The sequence below is a fragment of the Haematobia irritans genome, chromosome 5 (genome assembly GCF_050003625.1).
Source record: "Haematobia irritans isolate KBUSLIRL chromosome 5, ASM5000362v1, whole genome shotgun sequence".
NCBI lineage: Eukaryota > Metazoa > Arthropoda > Insecta > Diptera > Muscidae > Haematobia > Haematobia irritans.
In genome coordinates, this window is record NC_134401.1 from 139,936,626 (window position 1) to 139,951,990 (window position 15,365).

A 15,365-nucleotide genomic window follows, 5' to 3' on the forward strand; every position below is an offset into this window, starting at 1 on the left:
ATTCAACATCGGCCCTTACAATTTAACCACCCTTTAGTACTGTGGAGATTTTAAATGATAATTTTAAAATTACCTAACAAACGTTTGATAAATGCTAATATTCAACACTTTTTCAAACATTTTTTCAAAGGATTATTGTAATATACAAGTTGAGAAAATCGAATTCTCAACAGTAGAATTCAACACATTAGCAGAAATTTCCCAACTGTAGTCTTCCAATTGTAATGTATGGCTACTCATTAATTTTTCAATCAGTTTTCGTGGTGAAGCAATTTGAAAATAAACATTGTTGCTAAATTTTTTCGTCCAAAATTATGTATAAAATTTAACCCCATTTCTGAAATGAAAGTCTATAAAAAATATACTAGGGATTTTCGATAAAAGAAAGTAAAGAATATCAAAGCTAAGGGAAAATAGTAATACTCAATAATTTTAAAGTAATTAATCTACTAGTGAGGGTAATGTTGGTTTTTTGTTGAGAGTGTTATATTCTTAACATGACTCTAATCCTTTGAAAAATGTTTGAAAAATTGTTGAAATTTAGTATTTATCCAACGTTTGGGATTATTGGGTTAGGCAGTTTTGAATTTGGCGACGTTGCCAACCATTTGAATTAAGAAATCTATCAAAAAAGTGCTCCACATATTTAACGCCGTTAAAATACGTTCGTTTGACTTCACAGTCTTTGGATGGCCCATTCCTTCTGATTCACTGAGATATTTTCGAGCAAAACCCTTGTTTTTTGTCAAAAACTCACAAAAATTTCAAGAATGGTAATGTACTAATATTACAAAAATAGAACAATTACAAAACTACAATAATAAAATCTTTTATAGGCCAACTATTCGGAAGATCAATTAGCTGGTAAGTCATATAAAGAAGAAAACATAAAAAAATCAGTTGAAGGCTCAGATAGATGTATTATGTTTTTCAATTTGGGAGTTGTCATAAACGAGTTTTTTGTTCATTTTGATAGTCCCATTGTTTTTTTCGCATTGGAGTAGTGATGTTGGTGTGTGACTCATATTTTCCAAGAAATTTTTAAAGTAAACAATTCAAATTTCACTTCGCGTTCAATTGAAAGTTGTGAAGGCTTACTTTGTATGTACAAAATGGCCTGGTGCCAGCTCATCGCTTTGTCCGTAACTTCTAATTGTGATTTTATTATTTTGGGTTCTTATGATGAAGTCATCGTTTATTCTTTTTTCTCTACGCTTCAAGATAAGGCTAAATCCTTTTGGTCGATAATCAAATGATTGTTGACAAGCGTTTCTCATCTATAGGCGATAAACATTTGTCAAATGTTTTTATCTTTGTTCGGTGTTGTAATTTATATGATTTTCCAAGTACAATTGCAACACACAAATATTTCCAATTGAATCTATAAATGGCTTTGAAAATCGCCTTAATTTTTGTGTTTGTTGCCATCAATTTACCTTATATGGTAATGTTTACATTCACACAATACTCTCGTCTATTCTTCCCTTTTCCCCAGCACCAGCCCCCTGATTGTCGTATCGCATTTGTCATTTGATTTATCTGTTGCATGTACTACGTACGTAAAAGATTTATGTTTTATATCTGTTTTACCATTTTTTAGCTTTATTGTGATTATTACGCAAGTGGAAAAACGACATTTTTTCATTGATTTTCTGATTTTATTCCCATCACATCCACATTCCTTTTCTAAAGCACACAGAAACGCTTTCATATCATGGACTATTTATAAATTATAAATTTGTAATCTAAACTTTTATTGTCATAGCTAGCAATTGTTGAAATTGATAAGCCATACCGGCTAATGTTGAAATGATTCACATGATGTTTTCAAAATGCTAGCATATTGCAGATATATACGACAGTGATAATCGTTTAATAAGCGCTTTGAGCACTATAAATTTTTCACTGGGAAATGCAACATATACCAAATTAGCAAAAAATTGTCTTATGCGTGAAAAACGAAGGTAACTTCTCTTTTCATTGATCTAACTGTGAGTGAGCCTGAAATAATAGTGGCTGCCATCACTAACCTTTTCCTTTTAGGCATTAACTGTCAGTTAACAAAAAGTAAATTGCAGATATATTTTTTCTCCATTTCATGTCCAATATCCAGTTTGATATGCAGCAGCTAGGTACCCAAACTGACAATATGATTACATGGGTAGGTTAGGTATCACGGTTAGAAAGTTAGTTAACTAACTTAAGCACTAGTGGGGTAAAAAATGGGGGTAAATCCGTTTCTGGTAAAGTCTGAAAGGAGTTCAGGAGAAGTGTTGCCATTTTGAACTATTTGGAGACATGTATGTAGAAATTTTCAAAACTTAAAAAGTAGTTTCTTTTTTATATTTTAAAATAAAATATACTAAAAGAAGTTCGTTGTTACTATTTTTAATTTTAATAACAGCTATAATACACATATATAGCGAGGTTTACGCCACCATTGTTGAAACTTTTGCCATAGCTATAACCAATCCAATGGTCTTTTTTTGAAATAAAAAATATACTTCGGTTCATTCCTTTTCTAAGCCATAATCGTAGGTAGAAAACCAAAAAATTTAAACACCCTCTCAGTGTCAGCATTAAATCGATGGAAATCACATTTTAATTTAAATTTTTGTGATTTGTATGAAAATACATCTTCGAAAAAAAAGTAGAAAATTTTGTCAAAATGTTATTTCTATAGAAAATTTTTTCAAAATGTTATTTCCAAGTTTTATTTCTGTACAAAATTTCGTCAAAATTTTATTTCTATAGAAAATTTTGTCAAAATGTTATTTCTATAGAAAATGTTGTCAATATTTTATTTCTATAGAAAATTTTGTCAAAATTTTATTTCTATAGAATATTTTGTCAAAATTTTATTTCTATAGAAAATGTCAAAATTTTATTTCTATAGAAATTTTTGACAAAATTTTATTTCTATAGAAAATTTTTACAAAATTTTATTTCTATAGAAAATTTTGACAAAATTTTATTTCTATAGAAATTTTTGACAAAATTTTATTTCTACAAAAAAAATCACAAAATTGTATGTCTATAGAAAATGTTGTCAAAGTTTTATTTCTGTAAAAAATTTTGTCAAAATTTTATTTCTTTAGAAAATTTTGTCAAAATTTTATTTCTATAGAAAATTTTGTCAAAATTTTATTTCTATAGAAAATTTTGTCAAAATTTTATTTCTTTAGAAAATTTTGTCAAAATTTTATTTCTTTAGAAAATTTTGTCAAAATTTATTTCTATAGAAAATTTTGTCAAAATTTATTTCTATAGAAAATTTTGTCAAAATTTTATTTCTATAGAAAATTTTGTCAAAATTTTATTTCTTTAGAAAATTTTGTCAAAATTTTATTTCTTTAGAAAATTTTGTCAAAATTTATTTCTATAGAAAATTTTGTCAACATTTTATGTCCATAGAAAATTTTGTCAAAATGTTATTTCTATAGAAAATTTTGTCAAAATTTTATTTCTATAGAAAATGGTCTTTTTATTTCTATAGAAAATTTTGTCAAAATTTTATTTCTATAGAAAATTTTGTCAAAATTTTATTTCTGTAGAAAATTTTGTCAAAATTTTATTTCTATAGAAAATTTTGTCAAAATTTTATTTCTATAGAAAATTTTGTCAAAATTTTATTTCTATAGAAAATTTTGTCAAAATTTTATTTCTATAGAAAATTTTGCCAATTTTTTTTTCTATCGAAAGTTTTGTCAAAATTTTATCTATAGAAAATTTTATCAAAATTTTATCTATAGAAAATTTTATCAAAATTTTATAAATTTTGTTAAAATTTTATTTCGATAGGAAATTTTATCAAAATTTTATTTCTATAGGAAATTTTGTCAAAATTTTATTTCTATAGGAAATTTTGTCAAAATTTTATTTCTATTGAAAATTTTGTCAAAATTTTATTTCTATAGAAAGTTTTGCCAATTTTTTTTCTATAGAAAGTTTTGTCAAAATTTTATTTCGATAGGAAATTTTGTCAAAATTTTATTTCTATTGAAAATTTTGTCAACATTTTATTTTGCATAGAAAGTTTTGTCAATTTTTTTTCTATAGAAAATTTTGTCAAAATTTTATTTCTATAGAAAATTTTGTCAAAATTTTATTTCTATAGAAAATTTTGTCAAAATTTTATTTCTACAGAAAATTTTTTCAAAATTTTATTTCTATAGAAAATTTTGTCAAAATTTTATTTCTATAGAAAATTTTGTCAAAATTTTATTTCTATAGAAAATTTTGTCAACATTTTATTTCTATAGAAAATTTTGTCAAAATTTTCTTTCTATAGAAAATTTTGCCATAGAAAATTTTATCAAAATTAGCAAATTACATGGCCTATAGTTAGAGATTCTACAAAAGCTAGATCATTCTTAATCTACTAATTTTCTTTCACTTTTGAGTAATACACGAGCGAGGGATTTCTATGCATAAGGATTAAACGCTCGCACTTTATTTTCTTCTAAAAATACCACGAAATACAGTAGCTAAAGTCTACAAGACTGGACCATGAATTCTGCTTGGCATTAAAAAATTGACTTCTTTCTTTTACATATCACTTCGGACATAGCACATCGGACTCGACTATTAATATAAAATCCTTATTTTTAGCTTATATAGATATTTTCTAACTACAAATAAGATCCCATCTTTTACTATACAGTTCTTTAGTCAGACTACAATGCAAGCAATTTGAGAATAGATTTTGTGTACTAAATGCATCATATCTTCAATGGCAAACATTTGGTATTTTTTATAACAAAAAAGTACATATAGTATATGTATATACCGTAAAAGGCATGATATTTCAACCTGATTTATTCAAGCAAAACTTAATAAACAAACCAACATACATAGAAGAAATGTACACATAATAAATCACATTTGTTGGACAGCTTCTCTATTCGAAACAGGGGCGTAGATTTTTTGTTACACTTGTAATATTTTTATTATTTTTCCCTTTAAAAAAAAAATAACATAACACAATGTTACAATTATAAAGTCAGGTTGGCATATATAGGGCGATGCCAATATAATTTATATACGTAAATTATTGCCTTCACCACTTATTCTGCAGTTTAGTAAACTTGACCTACAAATTAAACATATATCCATACAAAGTTAATAGTTAATTGACTTTAGTTTAGAGAGGAAAATTCCTAATTTTTACTTCAATTTTCATAGAGATTCTTATTCCTATATAAAAAGAAAATTTGACCTCCCATCTTCATAGTTTATTTAACTACGCACCCGTACTATTCTATTTTGTTATTTGCAAAACCACAAGCTATAGACAAATTTGGTATAAAAAAAAAAAACAAACAAAACCAATATGGGGACTACGAAATATCTAATCAATAGACACGCACAACCCAAATGAGCCAAAAGGCAAAACCACAAAGCAAAAGGTGAAGAAGAGGGGAGGTAAATGACAAGTTACTTTTACGTCAACTTGCCACAATTATGTGGCTTTTGGCAAGCCATGCCACAAGCAAGCTATTTAGTTGTTATTAAATTATTAAACAGTTACAAAGCAAAAGTATTGAGAGGAAAATTTATTAAATTCCGAAATAAATCCCATCGAGAAGATGTATCTATATGAGCCTGTAACCAAATACACATTTACTACAGTTGAAGGTTAAGGCATCCTATAGGGCATAAATATAAGACCTTGATTGTTTTCAATAAAAATTTTGTTTTTGTTTTCTTTCGTATTTTAGAATTCCAAGAAGCCTTCAACTTGTTTGATAATCGTGGTGATGGAAAAATCCATGTTGGTCAAGTTGGCGAATGTTTAAGAGCCTTGGGACAAAATCCCACCGAATCGGATGTCAAAAAATGCACACATCAATTGAAGCCCGATGAGCGAATTTCCTTCGAAGTTTTTCTACCCATCTACCAAGCTATTTCCAAGGCCCGAAGTGGTGATACAGCCGATGATTTCATTGAAGGTCTACGTCACTTTGACAAAGATGCAAGTGGTTTTATATCGTGTGCCGAATTAAGACATTTGCTTACAACATTGGGTGAGAAGCTTACCGATGAAGAAGTTGAACAACTTTTGGCCAATCAAGAGGATTCTCAAGGCAATGTTAATTATGAAGAATTTGTACGTCTCGTAATGAACGGTTAAGTGGAAGTAAATGAAAAATGCTTTAAAAAACTACAGTGGTACAGTGGTACAATTGATATATAGGGTGGAAGCTTGGCTGTCCCGAATATCAATTATGTACTTTAAATAATAACAGGCAACAACAACCCCAAACATACCATTTTTTACATATATACATTGTATTTTTCTAACACTTAAGTCGATCTTCTTTTTTTTTCAAAAAACTTTATAGAAAGAATTTCTTTTACTACCCCAAACACATCCTTTCCACTAAATTAATAATAAAAAACTAAGAATTTTTGTATTTTTATGTAAAAACAAAGTATCCACGAGGAAGTATTCATTTGACTATAATTTATTATAATTTGCATTTACAAAAAAAATACCAACTAATCTAGAATTGTTTACAATTATCTTGTGTATTAATTGATTGTTTTTGTAAGATTATTTAAAATATATATTAAAAACAAATTCTAAAATACGTATAATTACTCTTTTTTTTATAGCAAATACCATGTATAAGTATTTACTTACAATGAGGTTTACATATGGGATCAACATACATACAACATGCATTTACTTGATCAATGTTTTCTAGCCCTCTTTGGTTGGTGGTACATATATGTTTTCCTCCTTAGCTTTCATCTATCTAAGCTCCTTAGTTTCTTAAAATTCCCATTGCCAGGTATTGTCGTCATTTATGCATAGATTATTCATTTCATTGTTCAGTTGCAAACTTTCGTCTATGACAATAGAATATTTTGGAATAATTTTTAAATAATTGATTATGTATCGAGTTTTCATATATCAAAGTACCTCTTAATTCTTCATAGTCGGATAATTGCATTCCCAAACGTTGTGTTACATCTAAAATACTGCTGTGTCGGCATTGTTTAAAAAACGAGTGCGATAGTAGCTGTAAAGCAGACCATCGGTTGGCTGGTTTCTTTTCCATGCAAATTTCGGTAAATTGATGGAATTCATCCGAAAACATACGATCTAAATATTTTTGTTGTGTTTCGGCAGCGATCGTAGAATCGGTTTTATTGGCAGTGGCTATAATGTCTGAAAGGGAGATGAATGGAAAATAGAAATCAAAAAAGGGCTTAAAAAAACAACCAATAACAATTTCGATTTTTGCAATTTGTGCACTAGCAGGCGGGAGGGTAAAAGCTTTAAGTGACAGCCCACTTTTTGTTGCTTTTTCAGACTCACTTAGACTATTTAGTCCATTAACTAAAAATACCTATTAAATGTAAGCCCTTCTAGTTTTAATACCACGAACTATGCTAAGATGCAAAACTGTGACCAAGGTTTATATTGTACACTGTATGAATAATTTTATCTGTATGCCTGAATTGGATACATCGGAATAAGTGGTAATGACCCAGTGGTGGAGTCAATGATCCACGCTCAGAGAATATGGCATCTACGTTTAAAGAACGCAAGGCCAATATGAACAACTTAAGCTGGACCTGAGAGCAATAAATAACAGGTTGGCTGATAAGTCCCCGGCCTGACGCATAGATGGCGTCGCTAGTATTAAATGCATATTATTTTTATATAGTACCAACCTTCAAATGATTCGTGTCAAAATTTGACGTCTGTAAGTCAATTAGTTTGTGAGATAGAGCGTCTTTTGTGAAGCAACTTTTGTTATTGTGAAAAAATGGGAAAAAGGGAATTTCGTGTTTTGATAAAATAATGTTTTCTGAAGGGAAAAAATACGGTGGGAGCAAAAACTTGGCTTGATAATGAGTTTCCGGACTCTGCTCCAGGGAAATCAACAATAATTGCAAAATGCAAGCGTGGTGAAATGAGCACAGAGGACGGTGAACGCAGTGGACGCCCGAAAGAGGTGGTTACCGACGAAAACATAACAAAAATCCACAAAATGATTTCGAATGACCGTAATATGAAGTTGATCGAGATAGCAAAGGCCTTAAAGATATCAAAGGAACGTGTTGGTCATATCATTCATCAATATTTGCATATGCGGAAGCTCTGTGCAAAATGGGTGCCGCGCGAGCTCACATTTGACGAAAAGCGTGTTGACGATTCTGAGCGGTGTTTGCAGCTGTTAACTCGTAATACACCCGAGTTTTCCCGTCGATATGTGACAATGGATGAAACATGGCTCCATCACTACACTCCTGAGTCCAATCCAAGCTCGCAGGGAAACAATTTGGCTGCAATGAAGAGGTGATCGCCGAAACTGAGACCTTTTTTAAGGCAAAACCGAAGGAGTACTACCAAAATGGTATCAAAAAATTGGAAAGTCGTTATAATCGTTGTATCGCTCTTGAAGGGAACTATGTTGATAATAAAAACCAATTTTGACAAAAAATGTGTTTTTCTTTGCTAGACCGGGGACTTATCAGCCAACCTGTTAGGTTGGCGAGTAGAGATGCGACACGAAATCTTCGTAGAATTTAAATCGCGAGAGTGTGCTTGGTTTACAAAAAGAATATATCCGTGAATAAAATACATAAAAAACACCGGCGAATGACGTTTCCCTTTTTAGTTAAATTTATCGCGATCACGATTTTACAATCAGTTTCGTGAGCTAAAATGCGCAGAATTCTTTTTAATTTGTCCCAACTCTTAGCACTTACCAATCATTTCATCGACAGCCGGACATGTCGAGCGATCCAATAGAGTAGGTACATTACCACGTATTTTTTCGGTAAACATAAATGTCGGTTGTGAGTCCGCAAATGGTTCTACTCCATTAGCCAATTCACAACATGTAATACCAATCGAATAAATATCTGATTTTTCCGTGTAACCAATGAGATTTTGTTCTACAAGACAAAGAGTTTATTATATATTATATCAAAAATATCAATTATGATTTGGGCATTGCATTCACTTACCAAGTACTTCTGGGGCCAACCAATTAAGACTTCGTACGCTTTGAGGAGGTAGATTATGTAAGACGGTAACCCGACCGCCATGTGAATGAAAACTGGTACAATCACGAAATCCCGTTAGTACGGCCTTTGTTTGATTCAGGAGTATATGACTAGCACGTATAGAACGATGTACATAGCCCCGACGATGTAAATAATCGAGTCCAGATAAAACATCACGCATAATGAGAGCGATGAAAATTTCGGGAAAGCCTGTAATTAATGAATACCATCGACCAATTTCCTACTACATTTTTCGAAAACGTATTTTTTTAATAATCCATATAAAGCTGTTAGCGACATACCAACAGATTCTTACACCCAACAATCCCGATACCTCAGATCGAATATTATATCGCAATTTAGGTCTAGTTAGGATATGTTTTGACTGTCATTTCCACCGGTTCGACTCACCTGTTCTAAAACAATTTGCTATTGTGTCTCGACAACTACCAAAGCACATTAACGGTGACACACAATACAAATCACTGCCATTAACAAATGCTGTATAGAATGTATGCAAATTTGGATGACTAAAAAGTCTCATAATCAAAACATCATCTTGTATATTATCCTGTTTGCCATTTCTATCCAAATTGTATTTCTTAACTGCTACATATTGTTGATTGGGCAGATATTTTGCCATGTATACAACACCATTGGAGCATCGGGCTAATTCTAATTTTATATCATAATCGTTGATATTCCAACCGAACATTATTGGTTAAAAGTTCTACTCCTAAGTTTTTTTTTAAACCTTAAATATAACTTTGGAGTAAATTTCCCCTAATACAAAATGTCACAAATCATATGTTTGTAAACAAGAGGAGGCTTTCTAGGGGCAAATCAAAGTATCAATAAAGATCTGGTTATTCAACCGTAAACGTACTTCTGGCGCATTAAAGATGGGGTACTATATTCGGTTTTCGAGCAGAAAAGCAATATATTTAAAAAGTTTTTTTCTGGGAATTCATTAGATTTAGTACGTGAAATTTATCTAATCAATGGGTTGGGACTGTTTCATACAAGTTTTGATAAGATGTATAAATGTAGCCGAATAAAAATTTACGTTGCTCAAACGTCACGTTGCAACGGGGCTGCCACATTCCTTTCTTTGTAATTTGCCTTGAACCATAGTCTGGCAACATTCTGATCCGGCAAATTTTGAGAGAGAATTTCATTTGGGACATTGTTTTGGAGAAACATTTGGTGGCGTACAGAAACATTTGGTGGCGTAGAAAATAGAATTCATGCATTAATATTCTTCTTCTAATATTTTTCGTAAAAACTTTAATTCGATTTGAATTTATTTAAAACAAGCACAACGAAAGCAAATTTTAGAATGCTTAATGTTGATATTAAGGCATTAAAAAATAAACGGAACAATCTTCGCGAGAAATTAGAGAAGCGAAAAAAAGAACGTCATGGTATTTTAACATCAACGGGTTCGCCATCTACGAAGCAGGAATTAATTGATGAAGAAGAAATAGACGGAAATGCTTCTTTGGCTAGAAAGGGCGAAACGGGTATGTTATATATTTGAAGTACAAGTAGCGCTATTTATTTATAGCACGCTCATTTTATAGAATCCGATACTGCCGTTGAGCAGGCACTTATGGAAATTTTAAGCTCCCAATCATTGGTGTTACCGATTATATCTACGCAGTTGCTGGAAAAGGTGTCTGCAATAGCAAAAACATCTATAAGCAAAGACAGTGTAAATTATGTACTGAATAAACTGGCAAAACAAGGCGCAGTGTGCATCAAACGTGTAACCATTGGCGGTGAAGTTGGTTGCGAAGTTATTTCAGTGGAAACTAAAATTCTATTAGATCTCTACAAGGCATTTATAAATGACAACTTTGATCTTACCGAGGAGATCAAAAGGAAATACAAAATTTTGTGTGAGTAGTACTTTCATACAATTAGTCCAATATTTTACTATCGTTTCCCATTCTGCTTCAAGTTGAGGAAGAAGGCTTGTTGGAAGACAGTATTAGCAATGACAAACCAGATGAAACCGAGGAGAATGCTGATCGCAAAGAATCGGGAGCAAATCCAGATTCTGATGATATTATGGTAAAATGGCGAATAATTCTATAGTGCCAAGTTTGGTAATCGCTAAATGATTTTTTCTAGTCTCTTCTCTCAATGCCCTCCACTCGTGAAAAACAAAGCAAACAGGTGGGCGAAGAAATTCTTGAGCTACTAACAAAGCCTACAGCAAAAGAACGCTCTGTAGCGGAAAAATTCAAATCTCATGGTGGCGCTCAAGTGATGGAATTCTGTCCTCATGGGACAAAGGTTGAATGTATGAAGGCCCAACAAGCTACTGCTGAATTAGATGCAAAAAAGAAAAGGGAACTGAAGTTACAAAAGCAGCAGCTGAAACTTGCGAAACAAAGTCGGCCAACAGCAACTGAGAGTAATACAGAGGAAACCGAAGCAAACGAGGAATCGGCTAGCAAACGTCTTAAACCCAACGAATCAGAGGGAGATGTTGACGCAGTTCGCGAGAAACCCGACGAAAATGAAGCCGAAGATGGTGAAATTGTTACCGATACTGCTGCAAAAGACGATGTTGAGGAAGAAGAACCAGTTGAAGAAATAATCGACGAAAATTGCAGTGCAACAAATAAATGCACAAAATTGCACTTCAAAAAAATCATCCAATCACACACCGATGAATCCTTAGGTGATTGTAGTTTCCTAAACACATGCTTCCATATGGCCACTTGCAAATATGTTCACTATGAAGTGGACACATTGCCCAACATAAATACAAATCAACCTGTTGATGTCAAAACTAATAGGTGCATAAAGCGTAGTATTGATCCGAATGTTACCTTATATCCACCCCAATGGATTCAATGTGATTTAAGATTTTTGGATATGACAGTTTTGGGCAAATTTGCAGTAGTTATGGCAGATCCACCATGGGATATACATATGGAATTACCTTATGGTTAGTGTAATTATATTATTATTTATGCTTTTGCTTTCATAAGTTTATTCCAATAAGGTACAATGTCTGATGATGAAATGCGAGAACTGGGGGTCCCAGCTTTACAAGATGATGGCTTGATATTTCTATGGGTTACAGGAAGAGCCATGGAATTGGGTCGGGAATGTCTTACACTATGGGGGTAAGAATGACTCCCTTTCAATTCTACCGATTTCACATTGATATCATCTCAATTCTTTTTTCCAGTTATGAACGAGTTGATGAATTGATTTGGGTTAAAACTAACCAATTACAACGAATTATACGTACGGGACGTACTGGACATTGGCTTAACCACGGAAAGGAACATTGTCTTGTGGGAATGAAAGGAAATCCCAAAAATCTCAATCGCGGTTTAGATGGAGGTACGTACAACATATATGAATTTGATTGAGTTGTATACCATTACATCGATACTCTTCTAGATGTCATAGTTGCTGAAGTTCGTGCAACTTCACACAAACCTGATGAAATTTATGGCATTATTGAGCGCCTTAGTCCAGGCTCACGTAAAATCGAATTATTTGGAAGACCTCATAACGTTCAGCCGAACTGGATAACTTTGGGGAACCAATTGGATGGCATTCGTTTGGTTGATCCTGAGTTAATAACACAATTTCAGAAACGTTATCCCGATGGAAATTGTATGGCTCCTACCACAACTACAGTAGTTAAGAAATAAAAACAAACTTATCCTGTAGATGATATCTACTTAGTCGATAATAAGATATAAACAATAAGTTCAATAAAGGCAAATGTTTTTCTATTGTAGTAATTTGAAAAAATATACAGGTTTGTGTCTTAAAATTTTTATAGAAATAAAATTTTGACAAAATTTTCTAAACAAAAAATCTATGAAAATTTGTATGGAAATAAAATTGTAACAAAATTTTCTATAAAAATAAAATGGTACCAAATTTTCTATAGAAATATAATTTTGTCTAAATTTTCTATAAAAATAAAATTTTGACAAAATTTTCTATAAAAATAAAATTTTGACAAAATTTTCTATGGAAATTAAATTTCGACAAAATTATCTAGAGAAATATAATTTTGGTTAAATTTTCTATAGAAATATAATTTTGTCTAAATTTTCTATAGAAATAAAATTTTGACAAAATTTTTTATAGAAATAAAATTTTAACAAAATTTTCTATAGAAATAAAATTTTGACAAAATTTTCTAGAGAAATATAATTTTGACAACATTTTCTATGGAAATAAAATTTTAACACAATTTTCTATAGAAATAAAATTTTGACAAAATTATCTATAGAAATAAAATTTTGACAAAATTTTCTATGGAAATAAAATTTAGACAAAATTTTCTAGAGAAATATAATTTTGGTTAAATTTTCTATAGAAATATAATTTTGGTTAAGTTTTCTATTAAAATATAATTTTGACAACATTTTCTATAAAAATAAAATTTTGACAAAATTTTCTATAAAAATAAAATTTTGACAAAATTTTCTATAGAAATAAAATTTTGAAAAAATTTTGTATGGAAATAAAATTTTGACAAAATTTTGTATGGAAATAAAATTTTCTGTAGAAATAAAATTTTAACAAAATTTTCTATAGAAATAAAATTTTGACAAAATTTTCTATAGAAATAAAATTTTGACAAAATTTTCCATAGAAATACAATTTTCGTAAAATTTTCTATAGGAATAAAATTTTAGCAAAATTTTCTGTAGAAATAACATTTTGACAAAATTTTCCATAGAAATAAAATTTTGGCGAAATTTTCCATAGAAATAAAATTTCGACGAAATATTCTATAGAAATAAAATTCAGATAACATTTGCTACAGAAATAAAATTATTAAAAAAATAAATTATAATTATATTGAAATTGATTTCTTCACTTTTAAGTAAATGGATTATGAACTATTAAATATTGATATGGGCTAACATGTGACATTCAACACCCTAAGAAATTTGTTAGTAGAAGCAGCAGTAATGTCTGCTAAAACAGAAAAAACAGCAAAATTCAGTTTCACTAACAAATTTCTCTGGATGTAGGAATATTGGACATCTTGAACATCCTTAGGACAACATTTAAAAACCAAAAAATTTAAGAATTGTCGGAGTTCTAAGGGCAGCGTTCTGGCCGATCTGTATGTTATTCCGCTGCGTGTCGCTTGATTCAGATATCCACGTTGGCGCTGCATCGTTTACCATTGGCTGGCCAATTGCTTTATATAGAAAATTTTGTCAAAATTTAATTTCTATAGAAAATTTGGTCAAAATTTTATTTCTATAGAAAATTTAGCCAAAATTATATTTCTCTAGAAAATTTTATAAAAATGTTATTTCTATAGAAATTTTGAGAAAAGTTTATTTCTATAGAAAATGTTGTCAAAATTTTTTTATATAGATCTCTCTCTCAATTTTTACACGGGTATAGAAAAATTTGCCAATTTTTTTTTCTATAAAGAATTTTGTCGAAATTTTATTTCTATGGAAAATTTCATCGAGATTTTATTTCTATAGAAAATTTTGTCAAAATTTTTTTATATAGAAAACGTTAAAATTTTATTTCTGTAGAAAATTTTGTCAAAATTTTATTTCTATAGAAAATTTTGTGAAAATTGTATTACCATAGAAAATGTTGTCAACATTTTATTTCTATAGAAAATTTTGTCAAAATTTTATTTCCATAGAAAATTTTGTCAATTTTTTTTTTATAGAAAATTTTATCAAAATTATGTTTTAATGGAAAATTTAACCAAAATTATATTTCTCTAGAAAATTTTGTCAAAATTTTATTTCTATTGATCATTTTTTTAATTTTATTTCTGTAGAACATTTTGTCACAATTTTATTTCTGTAGAAAATTTTTTCAAAATTTTATTACCATAGAAAATTTTGTCAACATTTTATTTCTATAGAAAATTTTGTCAAAATTTTATTTCTATAGAAAATTTTGTCAAAATTTTATTTCTATAGAAATTTTTGTCAAAATTGTATTTCTATAGAAAATTTTGTGAAAATTTTATTTCTATAGAAAATTTTGTCAACATTTTATTTCCATACAAAATTTTGTCAAAATTTTATTTCCATAGAAAATTTTGTCAAAATTTTTTTTATAGAAAATTTTATCAAAATTATTGTTTAATGGAAAATTTAACCAAAATTATATTTCTCTAGAAAATTTTGTCAAAATTTTATTTCTATAGAAAATTTTGTCAAAATTTTATTTCCATACAAAATTTTGTCAAAAGCATTGTTGTTGTTTTTTATTGCAGCTTAAAACCATACATTGACTAAACTACAAGTGTAGCTTAACCAACAGAGAAAAAGAATGTTTGTCAAATTTATTTGGGCAAAGCC

General features: G+C 29.8%; 3 protein-coding genes across 4 annotated transcripts; 2 read left to right on the forward strand and 1 right to left on the reverse strand.

The window, feature by feature from the left end:
- The first annotated feature begins 644 nt into the window (after positions 1-644).
- On the forward strand, positions 645-6,600 carry Mlc-c (Myosin light chain cytoplasmic). 2 transcript variants are annotated; one of them, XM_075309657.1, is made up of 3 exons: positions 645-773; positions 837-864; positions 5,721-6,600. In XM_075309657.1, the coding sequence occupies exons 1-3, from the start codon at positions 771-773 to the stop codon at positions 6,131-6,133; spliced, it is 444 nt and encodes a 147-aa protein (XP_075165772.1). In that variant the 5' UTR covers positions 645-770; the 3' UTR covers positions 6,134-6,600. The 2 variants fall into 2 exon arrangements, with proteins under 2 accessions (XP_075165772.1, XP_075165771.1); XM_075309656.1 differs by lacking the exons at positions 645-773; positions 837-864 and adding an exon at positions 5,489-5,637.
- Stlk (Ste20-like kinase) lies at positions 6,452-9,831 on the reverse strand. Its single transcript, XM_075309655.1, has 5 exons — positions 9,439-9,831; positions 8,989-9,237; positions 8,728-8,916; positions 6,929-7,177; positions 6,452-6,855 (listed from the first exon to the last, which is right to left on the reverse strand). The coding sequence occupies exons 1-5, from the start codon at positions 9,740-9,742 to the stop codon at positions 6,779-6,781; spliced, it is 1,068 nt and encodes a 355-aa protein (XP_075165770.1). The 5' UTR covers positions 9,743-9,831; the 3' UTR covers positions 6,452-6,778.
- Positions 9,832-10,212: 381 nt separating this feature from the next.
- On the forward strand, positions 10,213-12,778 carry Mettl3 (methyltransferase like 3). The gene is made up of 7 exons (XM_075310515.1): positions 10,213-10,550; positions 10,611-10,928; positions 10,991-11,103; positions 11,164-11,989; positions 12,047-12,170; positions 12,236-12,393; positions 12,454-12,778. Exons 1-7 carry the CDS (start codon positions 10,367-10,369, stop codon positions 12,708-12,710), a joined length of 1,980 nt encoding a protein of 659 aa, XP_075166630.1. The 5' UTR covers positions 10,213-10,366; the 3' UTR covers positions 12,711-12,778.
- The last annotated feature ends 2,587 nt before the right edge of the window (positions 12,779-15,365 follow it).

Excerpts from the sequence above, each read along its gene's own strand:
- Stlk (XM_075309655.1), bottom strand. The coding sequence starts at position 9,742 with ATGTTCGGTTGGAATATCAACGATTATGATATAAAATTAGAATTAGCC. Across the intron at positions 8,917-8,988 it reads GTTGGCCCCAGAAGTACTTG|AACAAAATCTCATTGGTTAC; the intron begins GTAAGTGAATGC and ends TTTGTCTTGTAG. Across the intron at positions 7,178-8,727 it reads GGCTGTCGATGAAATGATTG|ACATTATAGCCACTGCCAAT; the intron begins GTAAGTGCTAAG and ends TCTCCCTTTCAG.
- Mlc-c (XM_075309656.1), top strand. The coding sequence starts at position 5,589 with ATGTATCTATATGAGCCTGTAACCAAATACACATTTACTACAGTTGAA. Across the intron at positions 5,638-5,720 it reads CACATTTACTACAGTTGAAG|AATTCCAAGAAGCCTTCAAC; the intron begins GTTAAGGCATCC and ends TTCGTATTTTAG.
- Mettl3 (XM_075310515.1), top strand. The coding sequence starts at position 10,367 with ATGCTTAATGTTGATATTAAGGCATTAAAAAATAAACGGAACAATCTT. Across the intron at positions 11,104-11,163 it reads CAGATTCTGATGATATTATG|TCTCTTCTCTCAATGCCCTC; the intron begins GTAAAATGGCGA and ends GATTTTTTCTAG. Across the intron at positions 12,171-12,235 it reads GAATGTCTTACACTATGGGG|TTATGAACGAGTTGATGAAT; the intron begins GTAAGAATGACT and ends TCTTTTTTCCAG.